Here is a 12,470-nt window from a genome sequence, read left to right as displayed (position 1 = left end):
TTTTTTTACAGGCAATCGAGGGCTTCGGGGACTAGGTGTATGGTGAGTACATACTGTATGTTGTATGTACTGTATGTGTAAATGTGTATATGTGTTTTGCTTTTTTACACAGTAGCTGGATGATGGGACTACTACTGTCCCATCATCCTGCTAGCTGTCACTGTAGCAGGCATAGCCGGATGGGACTAGTAGTCCCATCAAACGATGCCTGCCTACACACAGCTGAGCACACACACACACAGACCCCTGCACACCCACACACACACAGACACACACAGACACGTACATCTTCTCCGCACACACAGAGTACCCACCCACACACACAGTCTCCACCCACACTCCGCCCACACACACTTCCCCCTCCCAATCTGCAGCGTTTCTCGCAGGCACATCTGCAGCAAATCCGCAGATCTTTTTTAAACCTGCGGTTTTGCTACGGATTGGCCTGACACAATGGAAGTCAATGGGTGCAGAAACACTGCAGATCCGCAAAAAAAATTGTCATGCTGCGGAAAATAAAATGCTGCAAATCCGCCCGTTTTTTTCTGCAGCATGTGCACAATTCTCAATTTCACATTGGCTAACATTGCTTGTGCACTACACTGTGGATTTGATGCAATTCCGCGTGTCCAAAAACGTTGCGGATCCACATCAAAATCCACGACGTGTGCACATAGCATAATACCATCCATGGATATATCTGTGTTCTTGGGACATCATCACTTCTTTAAGTTCAAAAGCCAGGTTTCTCGGCCTTGGGAAATCACAGATATGGGATAACAACCTGAATTATGGATGTATTATAGTTGTGTTTGGTGTATCTAAGAAAGTGGAAGTATGCTCAGAAAAATGGTTGATTATATTATTCCAATAGGGGGTTCCTGTGAGAAAATATGACATGCATTAATATTACTTCTTTTCTCTCACATCTCGTACATATAATTAGCCATCCTCCTCTCACTTGAACAGGAGGACGAGTGATGGGTGTGGATGAGACCCTTTATAATATCTCATATAGAAAACTCAGGGTAAGAAACAGGAGAAACAAGTTGAATTTTAGATATGTCCTAATTTCTGCATTGTTTTCCTCCACAAAGAAGTTGTCATCAATCTAATCATAAGAAGTTTCTTTAATTTTCCCTTTTCATTTTATACTGTTTGCATTTGTATATTTTTTTTTGCTATTACAAATTTTTTCTACATTGTAAGCAGTGTACTGTTTTTGTATATTAAAGCTAACATTAATAATAATTATTAATAAGTTTGTTCCTTGCTGCTCTAAACGTACCCACAACCCTGAAGAGGGAAAGTATAGCTTGGTTGTGTTACCCAGTGGATGCCAAGAAGTGCACCTGTTAGGGGCTTGAGAAAGCGAGGAGACATGAGTGCTATTGTGTTACTCAGTGAAAGTATCCAACTGGCCTCTTAAAACATTGGGTTGGGGCAGCAAAAAATGTGGTGTGGATGTGTGAACTGGCTATGGGGTATGCATACCTAATTGTCATTCTATTGTGATATGCAAGTGGAGAGCTGTCTTTAAAGTCACATCATAGCCAAGTGTACAGCACATGGGAGTGACAACAATCATGGCCATCCATCGCAAGGAAATACTTTGACCTGTGAATGTAGATTGTATGGTCCATGGCTTTTTGTAAATGTATGGTCCACTTTCAAAGCCACCCCACCTTCTGTTAAGCAGGATCAAGTTGGATCTTCAAAACCCTGCAGTGAAGACACCATTTGTGTATGCTCAACTTCTACATACAGTACACTCATTAAATGAATTTTACCCAACTTTGTGACAATGCATCCTTTCTTATTGAACTCAGCAGTTGAATGACAGTCTTGTAGTCATTGGAACACATAAAATAATTATTCAGATATAATAGACTTGGTCAATCTTCTTAATGCACGGAATATCCTGCCATCCAGGGTTTTTTCTTTAACCTATGACCTGTGACTGAGAAAATAAGAGCATATACCTTAATACTTAGTCTGTGTGCAGAGCTACCAAATATGAGACATGTCTCCTGTAGATTGAGAACGTCTGAAACACTGAGGAGTAGTTGGGAATGTCTTTAGCTACTCCGGTAAGAGTCAAGTACCATCTCATCATGAATTTGTGATTGGCTTCCAGCATCACAGTATTAAGGAAGCCACCCATTGTAGACGACGAAATTTGGGTTTTGTTTGCATCACTTAAAAGTTGAGTCAATTTACCAGGAGCTAGGGAGCAGAAAAGTGCAGTAGGGCCTTATCTGGTAGCAGATGATATAGTGATAAGAAATGCTTGCTTAAAAGTTGTGTAGTACATAACAATAATGATCAGCTGCTGCAGATCCATGGGTTAAAAAACAAACTGAGGTGGAGAATTTAGTATTTCCTCTGTGCTACTGGAGGAAGTCCACAGGAAAGATCCAGGTCAAACGAGGGATGAAGCAATACAGTTTTATGATCTACGTGTGTCGAAGTCATCAAACTTCTTCCTCAGGATACAACCACAGTTGAGCTTTAAAAATGTGTAACTAGAGAGGGAAAGCCAGAGACTGGGGACCGATGTTTATAGCTTAGGAAGGGGTTAATATCCACGGATCTTCCCAGGCTATGAATATCAACCCGCAGCTATATATTTAGCCTTTGCTGGCTAATAAAATAGGGGGACCCTCTCAAAAAAATGACATGGGGTCCCCCTACAATTAATAGCCAGAAAAGGCTAAACAGACAACTGCGGGCTGATATTCATAGCCTAGGAAGGGATGATGGATATTGTCCCACCCTGGCTACAAACACCAGCTCACAGCCGCCCCAGAAATGGCGCCAATTCCAGCACTTAGCCTCTCTCTTCCCACTTCCCTGTAGAGGTGGCATATGGGGTAATAGGAGGTTAATGTCACCTTTGAATTGTAAGGTGATAAGCTGGCTTAGTAATGTAGAGACGTCAATAAGACACCTATCCATTACTAATCCTATAGTTGTTAATGGGTTAAATAAACACACAGCCAGAATAAAGTATTTTAATGAAATAAAACACTACACAGTTGTGCCATCTTTATTGTTGTGCCAATCCATGCGACGCCCTCGATCTCCTGCAAAAAAAGAAAAAAGAAAAAACCAACACAAATACTCCCTGGTCCGACACAGTCCATTTAATAACGACTGTCCCACGATGATCTCCCTATAGAACTGTTACATCAGGAGATGTGACAGCTCTAAAGGCCTCCAGTGACACACTGACAGGTGACAATGGCTCCTGCAGTGCATCACTGAAGTGGATACCTGAGTTCAGGCTCTCACTTTACGTCAATGTTGCATGAGAATTTTCCCACACGAGGTGCCGTAAGTGACCGTATGAACTATACTGAAATCACGGAGGAGGGATACAGTGCGGAGGATTACCTCCTGTCACTCTATCACTGGAGCCCCTGGAGAGTGGTCGCATATGCCAATAATACAGCTCTCCATGGGAGATCGTCATGGGACACTCGTTATTAAATGGATTACATCTGGAAGTATACTATTGTTTTTTTATTTTTTATTTTTTTACAGGCAATCGAGGGCTTCGGGGACTAGGTGTATGGTGAGTACATACTGTATGTTGTATGTTGTATGTACTGTATGTGTAAATGTGTATATGTGTTTTGCTTTTTTACACAGTAGCTGGATGATGGGACTACTACTGTCCCATCATCCTGCTAGCTGTCACTGTAGCAGGCATAGCCGGATGGGACTAGTAGTCCCATCAAACGATGCCTGCCTACACACAGCTGAGCACACACACACACAGACCCCTGCACACCCACACACACACAGACACACACAGACACGTACATCTTCTCCGCACACACAGAGTACCCACCCACACACACAGTCTCCACCCACACTCCGCCCACACACACTTCCCCCTCCCAATCTGCAGCGTTTCTCGCAGGCACATCTGCAGCAAATCCGCAGATCTTTTTTAAACCTGCGGTTTTGCTACGGATTGGCCTGACACAATGGAAGTCAATGGGTGCAGAAACACTGCAGATCCGCAAAAAAAATTGTCATGCTGCGGAAAATAAAATGCTGCAAATCCGCCCGTTTTTTTCTGCAGCATGTGCACAATTCTCAATTTCACATTGGCTAACATTGCTTGTGCACTACACTGTGGATTTGATGCAATTCCGCGCGTCCAAAAACGTTGCGGATCCACATCAAAATCCACGACGTGTGCACATAGCATAATACCATCCATGGATATATCTGTGTTCTTGGGACATCATCACTTCTTTAAGTTCAAAAGCCAGGTTTCTCGGCCTTGGGAAATCACAGATATGGGATAACAACCTGAATTATGGATGTATTATAGTTGTGTTTGGTGTATCTAAGAAAGTGGAAGTATGCTCAGAAAAATGGTTGATTATATTATTCCAATAGGGGGTTCCTGTGAGAAAATATGACATGCATTAATATTACTTCTTTTCTCTCACATCTCGTACATATAATTAGCCATCCTCCTCTCACTTGAACAGGAGGAGGAGTGATGGGTGTGGATGAGACCCTTTATAATATCTCATATAGAAAACTCAGGGTAAGAAACAGGAGAAACAAGTTGAATTTTAGATATGTCCTAATTTCTGCATTGTTTTCCTCCACAAAGAAGTTGTCATCAATCTAATCATAAGAAGTTTCTTTAATTTTCCCTTTTCATTTTATACTGTTTGCATTTGTATATTTTTTTTTGCTATTACAAATTTTTTCTACATTGTAAGCAGTGTACTGTTTTTGTATATTAAAGCTAACATTAATAATAATTATTAATAAGTTTGTTCCTTGCTGCTCTAAACGTACCCACAACCCTGAAGAGGGAAAGTATAGCTTGGTTGTGTTACCCAGTGGATGCCAAGAAGTGCACCTGTTAGGGGCTTGAGAAAGCGAGGAGACATGAGTGCTATTGTGTTACTCAGTGAGAGTATCCAACTGGCCTCTTAAAACATTGGGTTGGGGCAGCAAAAAATGTGGTGTGGATGTGTGAACTGGCTATGGGGTATGCATAACTAATTGTCATTCTATTGTGATATGCGAGTGGAGAGCTGTCTTTAAAGTCACATCGGAGCCAAGTGTACAGCACATGGGAGTGACAACAATCATGGCCATCCATCGCAAGGAAATACTTTGACCTGTGAATGTAGATTGTATGGTCCATGGCTTTTTGTAAATGTATGGTCCACTTTCAAAGCCACCCCACCTTCTGTTAAGCAGGATCAAGTTGGATCTTCAAAACCCTGCAGTGAAGACACCATTTGTGTATGCTCAACTTCTACATACAGTACACTCATTAAATGAATTTTACCCAACTTTGTGACAATGCATCTTTTCTTATTGAACTCAGCAGTTGAATGACAGTCTTGTAGTCATTGGAACACATAAAATAATTATTCAGATATAATAGACTTGGTCAATCTTCTTAATGCACGGAATATCCTGCCATCCAGGGTTTTTTCTTTAACCTATGACCTGTGACTGAGAAAATAAGAGCATATACCTTAATACTTAGTCTGTGTGCAGAGCTACCAAATATGAGACATGTCTCCTGTAGATTGAGAACGTCTGAAACACTGAGGAGTAGTTGGGAATGTCTTTAGCTACTCCGGTAAGAGTCAAGTACCATCTCATCATGAATTTGTGATTGGCTTCCAGCATCACAGTATTAAGGAAGCCACCCATTGTAGACGACGAAATTTGGGTTTTGTTTGCATCACTTAAAAGTTGAGTCAATTTACCAGGAGCTAGGGAGCAAAAAAGTGCAGTAGGGCCTTATCTGGTAGCAGATGATATAGTGATAAGAAATGCTTGCTTAAAAGTTGTGTAGTACATAACAATAATGATCAGCTGCTGCAGATCCATGGGTTTAAAAACAAACTGAGATGGAGAATTTAGTATTTCCTCTGTGCTACTGGAGGAAGTCCACAGGAAAGATCCAGGACAAACGAGGGATGAAGCAATGCAGTTTTATGATCTACGTGTGTCGAAGTCATCAAACTTCTTCCTCAGGATACAACCACAGTTGAGCTTTAAAAATGTGTAACTACTGCATTTTATGTTAATGATCTTATTGTACAGTGGTTTTAAATGTTACCGTATGTCGCTAACTGCCTCCTTGACACACACTTTTTTCCTCTTTTTGGCTTGTAAAGAACACAATGAATTTTTAGTTTTTTTCAATGTCTTTAACAAAAAAAAAAAAACAGCACATGCTGTAGGTTGTAAAAAATCACCATTTACCCTAAAAGCTACCATTTGTTTGCCGCTTAAATCAAAGTGTGTGTGGCTTAGTGCAATATTGTGGCAAAATTACCATAAGAAAGTGGTATTAGTTATGGAACAAATCTACCTCAGGCCTTGGCTGAGGCATATCTGACTTCCTGGTGATGGACAGAAAACAGAAAAAAACATTTTTTTTTAACTTGCCTGTACCTTTGAAAAAAAAGTTACATTATGTACAAGCTTACGCTGCACTAAAACAAGTATAGGTCTTAGTACATGTCCTCCAGTGTATTTATATGTGCAGACACATTCATCAAGGCTTTTGGACATTTTTTGTGCCTCGTCCAACGAAGGGTATGCCTTACAGATTGTTCAGTGCACAGTTGAAGCGAGGTGCCTCCTGGAAATAGGCTATTAAATGAACACTGCCAGCAACATGTTGTTTAAAACTGCACATCAGGCCAGTCTCATAAGGCCAGATTTTTCCAGTGCGTGAAGAAATGGTCCCAGAGCTATCCGTGTCCGTGTGTCATCCGTGTGCTGTCCGTGTGCCCATTTTTCTCGTCCGTGTGCTGTCCGTGTGTCCGTGTACGTTTTTTGAAACATTTTTCTCCATTTTAACCCTATGAATTAACGCACACGGACGGCACACGGACAGCACACGGATCCGTGTGCGGTACGTGTTTACATGCAGCCATTGACTTTAATGGGTCCAATGGGTCCGTGTGATCCGTGCGTTTCCACGAACACTGACATGTCTCCGTGTTTTGCACACGGACACACGGTCCATGAAAACACACTGACATCTGCAGAGACACATTCATTTTAATGTGTCTACGTGTGTCAGTGTCTCGGTACGTGAGGAAACTGCCACCACACGTACCGGAGCCACTGACGTGTGAAACCAGCCTCAAGCAAACTGAATGAGCCTTTAAGTCAACCAAGAGGTGCTGAAATAAACGTGTCTTTATTTATCTTTCACTATAAGCAATTATGATGATTTATCTACATCTACACTGTGTTCCAAATTATTATGCAAATTGGATTTAAGTTTTATAAAGATTTAATTTTTTTGTTTTTCAAATAAACTCGTGGATGTTATTGTGTGTCAGGGTTCAATGGATCACTGAAATCAATCTTAAACACATGTGATAATTAGTTTTCCAGGTGATTCTAATTAAAGAAAAACTACTTAAAAATGATGTTCCACATTATTAAGCAGGCCACAGTTTTTAAGTAACATGGGAAAGAAAAAGGATCTCTCTGCTGCTGAAAAGCATCAACTAGTGCAATGCCTTGGTCAAGGGATGAAAACATGAGATATTTCCCGAAAACTTAAGCGTGATCATCGTACTGTTAAGAGATTTGTGGCTGAATCTGAGCACAGACATGTTTGTGCTGATAAAGGTAGAATGAGGAAGGTTTCTGCCAGGCAAGTTCATCGGATTAAGAGACCAGTTGCTAAAAAGCCATTACAAACCAGCAAACAGATATTTGAAGCTGCTGGTGCCTCTGAAGTCCCTTGAATCTCAACGTGTAGGATCCTTCAAAGGCTTGCTGTGGTGCATAAACCTACTATTCGGCCACCCCTAAACAGTGTTCACAAGCAGAAACGTTTGCAGTGGGCCCAGACATACATGACGACTAATTTTCAAACAGTCTTGTTTACTGAGGAGTGTCGAGCAACCCTGGATGGTCCAGATGGATGAAGTAGTGGATGGTTGGTGGAGGCCACAATGTCCCAACAAGGCTGCGACATCAGCAAGGAGGTGGAGAAGTCATGATTTTGGGCTGGAATCATGGGGAAACAGCTGGTGGGGCCCTTTAAGGTTCCTGAAGATGTGAGTTTCTGACTGACAACTTTCTTCCATTGTCTAAAAAGCAGAAACGTGCCTTCAGGAGCAAAATCATCTTCATGCATGACAATGCACCATCTCATGCTGCAAAGAATACCTCTGAGTCATTGGCTGCTATGGGCATAAAAGGAGATAAACTCATGGTGTGGCCACCGTCTTCATCTGACCTCAACCGTACAGAGAACCTTTGGAGTATCATCCAGCACAAGATCTATGAGGGTGGGAGGCAGTTCACATCAAAACAGCAGCTCTGGGAGGCTATTCTGACTTCATGCAAAGAAATACAAGCAGAAACTCTCCAAAAACTCACAAGTTCAATGGATGCAAGAATTGTGAAGGTGATATCAAAGAAAGGTTCCTATGTTAACATGTAACTTCACCTGTTAGGAGGTTTTGGAGTTAAATAGCTGTTTTGTTCAGTGAATGTGACTTCCTAATGCTGCAAATTCCACAAATGAGCATTTTCAGTTCTTTAAAACATATCAAATGTATAGAAATTCTACTGTGCCTAATAATTTGGAACAGTGCATTTTGAGTTTTTATTTATTTTGGAGATTATACTGTTATCATTGGGAGGTTTCTTCAATAAAATTCGATGTATAATCTAACGGGTGATGACTTTTATTAGACTGACTGTCATTTGCACCGACCATTTAGGAAAATCCGAGAAAAATATAATTTGCATAATAATTTGGAACACAGTGTAGTCGAATTCGAAGGTGTCGAAATTTAAAACAGTTTTCATAAATTTGCCTTAAAATCTCCTTTTGAGAACATTACTTTCCTTACCTAGACATGAATGTTATTTTCAAAAATACATAATCTCATAGGGATAACATTTTGTTACACATACGCATTATTGTATAATATAAGACACAGTATATGACAAACACCAAAATATAACACATACGCACAGCAGTATATAATACACATTAGTATATGACACACAAATCATTATTTGAGGGCACTGTTTTTTTTAATTTTGACCATTTCTCCTTTTTAGAAAAAAAAACAACATTTATTGCTTGGAAATTCGGAGACATGTTGTCAGAAGTTTGTAGACTAAAAGAACAATTTACACTTTACTCAAAAATATACTTATAAAGAGAAAAATCAGACAAACTGAACATTTTGCAGTGGTCTGTAAATTTTTGCCAGAGCTGTATAACACATATCAGTATATAACACATATCAGTATATAACACATATCAGTATATAACACATACACACAGCAGTATATAACACATCAGCATATAACACACATCAGTTTATAACACACACATCATTATATAACACACATTGGTATATAAAACATATCAGTATATAACACACACATCCGTATATAATATACATCAGTACATAACATACATCAGTATATAACACTCATAGCGTGCATGAAATCTTTTCACTGATAACATCTGATAAACTCATCTGCAAGTGTATTTGTATGAGAATTAGTATATGACACACAATTCAATATATATCACACACATTAGTATATAACACAAAGAATTTATGTTACAATGTGATCCGTAAGAAAAGTTAGTACAGAAAAAGCCAAATACCTAACTATTTTAAGCATATCCAAGTTACATTAAATACGTGTCTCTTTGTCTTCTACTAGGGTGCGTGCTCATCGTGTCCATGGTGGAACAACTTGCACAAATACACAACAGTTCAACACGGGAGGCAATGGAGCGCCTGTGTTCTTACTTACCTGGTGAGCAATGTTTTGGTCATAACCTATAGTTCATTAAGACTTTAATTTTCAAGCCAAAATATACCTGTTTTTATAATTCACAGAGGAAGGAGGTATACGAGGAATCTGTTGCCTGATAGCTGATATCTTCGGAGCAGATCTAATCAAATTGTAAGCCCCATCACCTACAGTATATTAGTAGTCGTCCTGTGCTAATTTTGAATAGACTTCATGCATATGACAGCATTTCAGCTCTGTAACAGCTTGTGTAAACCACCCACAAAATGTGATTTTGATGTATGTGTCAATGGAACCATAGACTATAATGGTGCAGACAGAGGGAACCTACGGCTCTGCTATGCATAAATTGTTGAGCGTGTACACCTACTGGAGGAGGAGACTCAGACATAGTAGACTGCGCCTGGGTGTCCCACTCCAGTAGGCAGAAATGCTCGAAAATGATGAACGGCAGAGCGCACGTTCACTCTGTCGGCACCATTATAGTGTATGGCCCTGTTGGCGCAGATGTCCGAATCCTGGGAGGAATTCAAACGTCTTGGCTATGTTTCCATTCATTCTGTAGGACAAGAATTGGAGGATCCTTATTTTGGAAACACCACTTCAAACTATCAGGAAAAATTCTACCAGGCCTGAATTTAAAAAAAAATGGATCAGCCCAAAGTAGAGAGGGTTTCTATGATTCAGTCTGTTGTTGAAGGTGTAACTAATATTAATCAGTTTTCTTACACCATCAGTTCAGCGTCGTATTTTTTTTCACTGTTGGAGTGGTATCACTTCTAATGCATGCCTCGTGCCCCCTAGTATTATACTTACCAGTCGCCATCTTCAGCTGCCCCAAACCCACCCCGGTCCCAGTCTGCCATCTTGTGACTGCAGCTTCTGACTTACCGGAAGTTAGAGGTGGCTGTCACAAGCTCTCAATGTAAGTCTATGATTGCCTCATTCTGGCCTCATTATGGCTCTCATAGACCTAGACTGAGTTGTGACTTCCGTCTCGCCCAGCAAACACTGGAGCAATCCGACAGGTTACAAACTTCTGGAGCATGCCAATAATAGATGACAGATGGCTGGTAAATATTACACTACAGGCAGGGAGCTTACATTATATCACTCTGGGGGATAAATTAAAAAAACGGGAAATGGGGCTTTAAATTTTCTGCTCTGAAATACAAGATTGCAGAATGTTCGTAGTAATTAATAACTTTAAATAAGCACTCCTCCCATCAAAGTTTTTATCCTCTTAATATATTGCAATCATCATAGTATATAGTCTTGTGTACTTACAATTGCTAATTTTGCCTTTCTACCCAGTAAATTATTTTAATTTATCTGCTCTATGTAGAAACAGGAAGTCTTTTGTCCCTGCATTTAACATTCCCCTCTTAAACTCCTGACCCAGCTGCTCCTTCCTCCCCCTGCCACGGACTTTTGCAGTATCTTATGACTCATGCAGGGAAAATTTACCTCCTATTTCTACATAGAGCTTAGAAGGAATCAGCTAGTCAGGTATTGATCACGTGATATCATAGACCTAATGGAAAAGAGAAGAATTAAAAGGGTAGAAAGGACAAAATGAGCAATTGTAAGTACAGTGCTGTAGAATATGATGATTGCAATATATTAAGAGGAAAAAAACCTTGATTGAACCAGTACCCCAACCTTAGAAATTTAGGTTGCATATTTACCTCAATCAGCAAAGCAGCTACATATTTGGGCAAAAATACTCCTGATAATGTGACAATTGTCACATTTGAGGCAGTACTCTGTCGTATGACGTTTGTCTATTAAGTGACCATTTAATGGCTGATTGCAGTGGCATTACTGTGTCCTCTATTGTAGGCTAAACAGTAGATGGGAATTACCGTACTTTTTGTGCCACTTGTTCTAGGCTGAGGCTTCTGACTACATAAGTTCCGATGTTAATATGTGATTGTAAGGGTTAATACTATTATTATATGATTACTGATTTGCATTTACATATGTTTTTCCTCTATTTGTCCTAAGGTTAACTCTTAGTCTGAAAGCAGATGTAATATGCTATGCAGTAAAGCTATGTAAAAGCGAACCACTCCAGCCCGTCTGTCATCTGTATGAGAAGCCTGTGGTAAGAAAGCACTAAACCTATAAAAACAGTAGAGGAATGTGGTCAAGGATCTTTTCTCAGAACACTGAGGCCTTCATTAAACTGCAATTAGCAGCGTGAGAACTCACTTATCACATGTGCTGACACTTTCCTGGTTACTAATATGTGAGGTATGTTACCTGACTAAGGCACCCAGGACATGAGGACAGTATAGGAAGAGCGTATGTAACAAATAGTATAGTTTTGCGTTGCTAAAAATGACTTAAAGGGGTTTTCCAACACCGCCGTTAAAAGCCGAAGACCGCTGAGTGCAGTGAATACCGCCGGAAGGCAATGAGCGGCCCCGAAAGCAGATGCGGCCAGGAGACAGTGGGACAGGAGGACGCGTTGCTGGACAGGTATGTATAATATTTATAATGTTTATTATTAATTTTATGTTTTCATTTACAGCCGCCCTGGACCTGAACTGTAACACGGGTTTCCCATGGAAACCCATGTACGGGACCTTGTGAGAAACCCATGTATGGGACCTTGTGACTTTACAGTTCGCGTTCGCCCATCCCTA

The 12,470-nt window shown here is 40.3% G+C and overlaps 1 protein-coding gene across 3 annotated transcripts in view; it reads left to right on the top strand.

Moving 5' to 3' along the window:
* The window catches only part of AOAH (acyloxyacyl hydrolase), a 261,652-nt gene that overhangs the window by 101,655 nt on the left and 147,527 nt on the right, over positions 1 to 12,470 (top strand). For all 3 annotated transcript variants that reach the window (XM_069730229.1, XM_069730232.1, XM_069730231.1), the window contains exons 2-4: positions 9,727 to 9,822; positions 9,906 to 9,972; positions 11,827 to 11,926. In XM_069730229.1, the coding sequence (XP_069586330.1) occupies positions 9,727 to 9,822; positions 9,906 to 9,972; positions 11,827 to 11,926 (263 nt within the window). The remainder of the gene's footprint in view (positions 1 to 9,726; positions 9,823 to 9,905; positions 9,973 to 11,826; positions 11,927 to 12,470) is intronic.

The sequence above is a fragment of the Ranitomeya imitator genome, chromosome 6, assembly GCF_032444005.1.
Source record: "Ranitomeya imitator isolate aRanImi1 chromosome 6, aRanImi1.pri, whole genome shotgun sequence".
Lineage (NCBI taxonomy): Eukaryota > Metazoa > Chordata > Amphibia > Anura > Dendrobatidae > Ranitomeya > Ranitomeya imitator.
The sequence above is the reverse complement of the archived record's forward strand: the minus strand, read 5'-3'. Positions and strand labels throughout refer to the sequence as shown.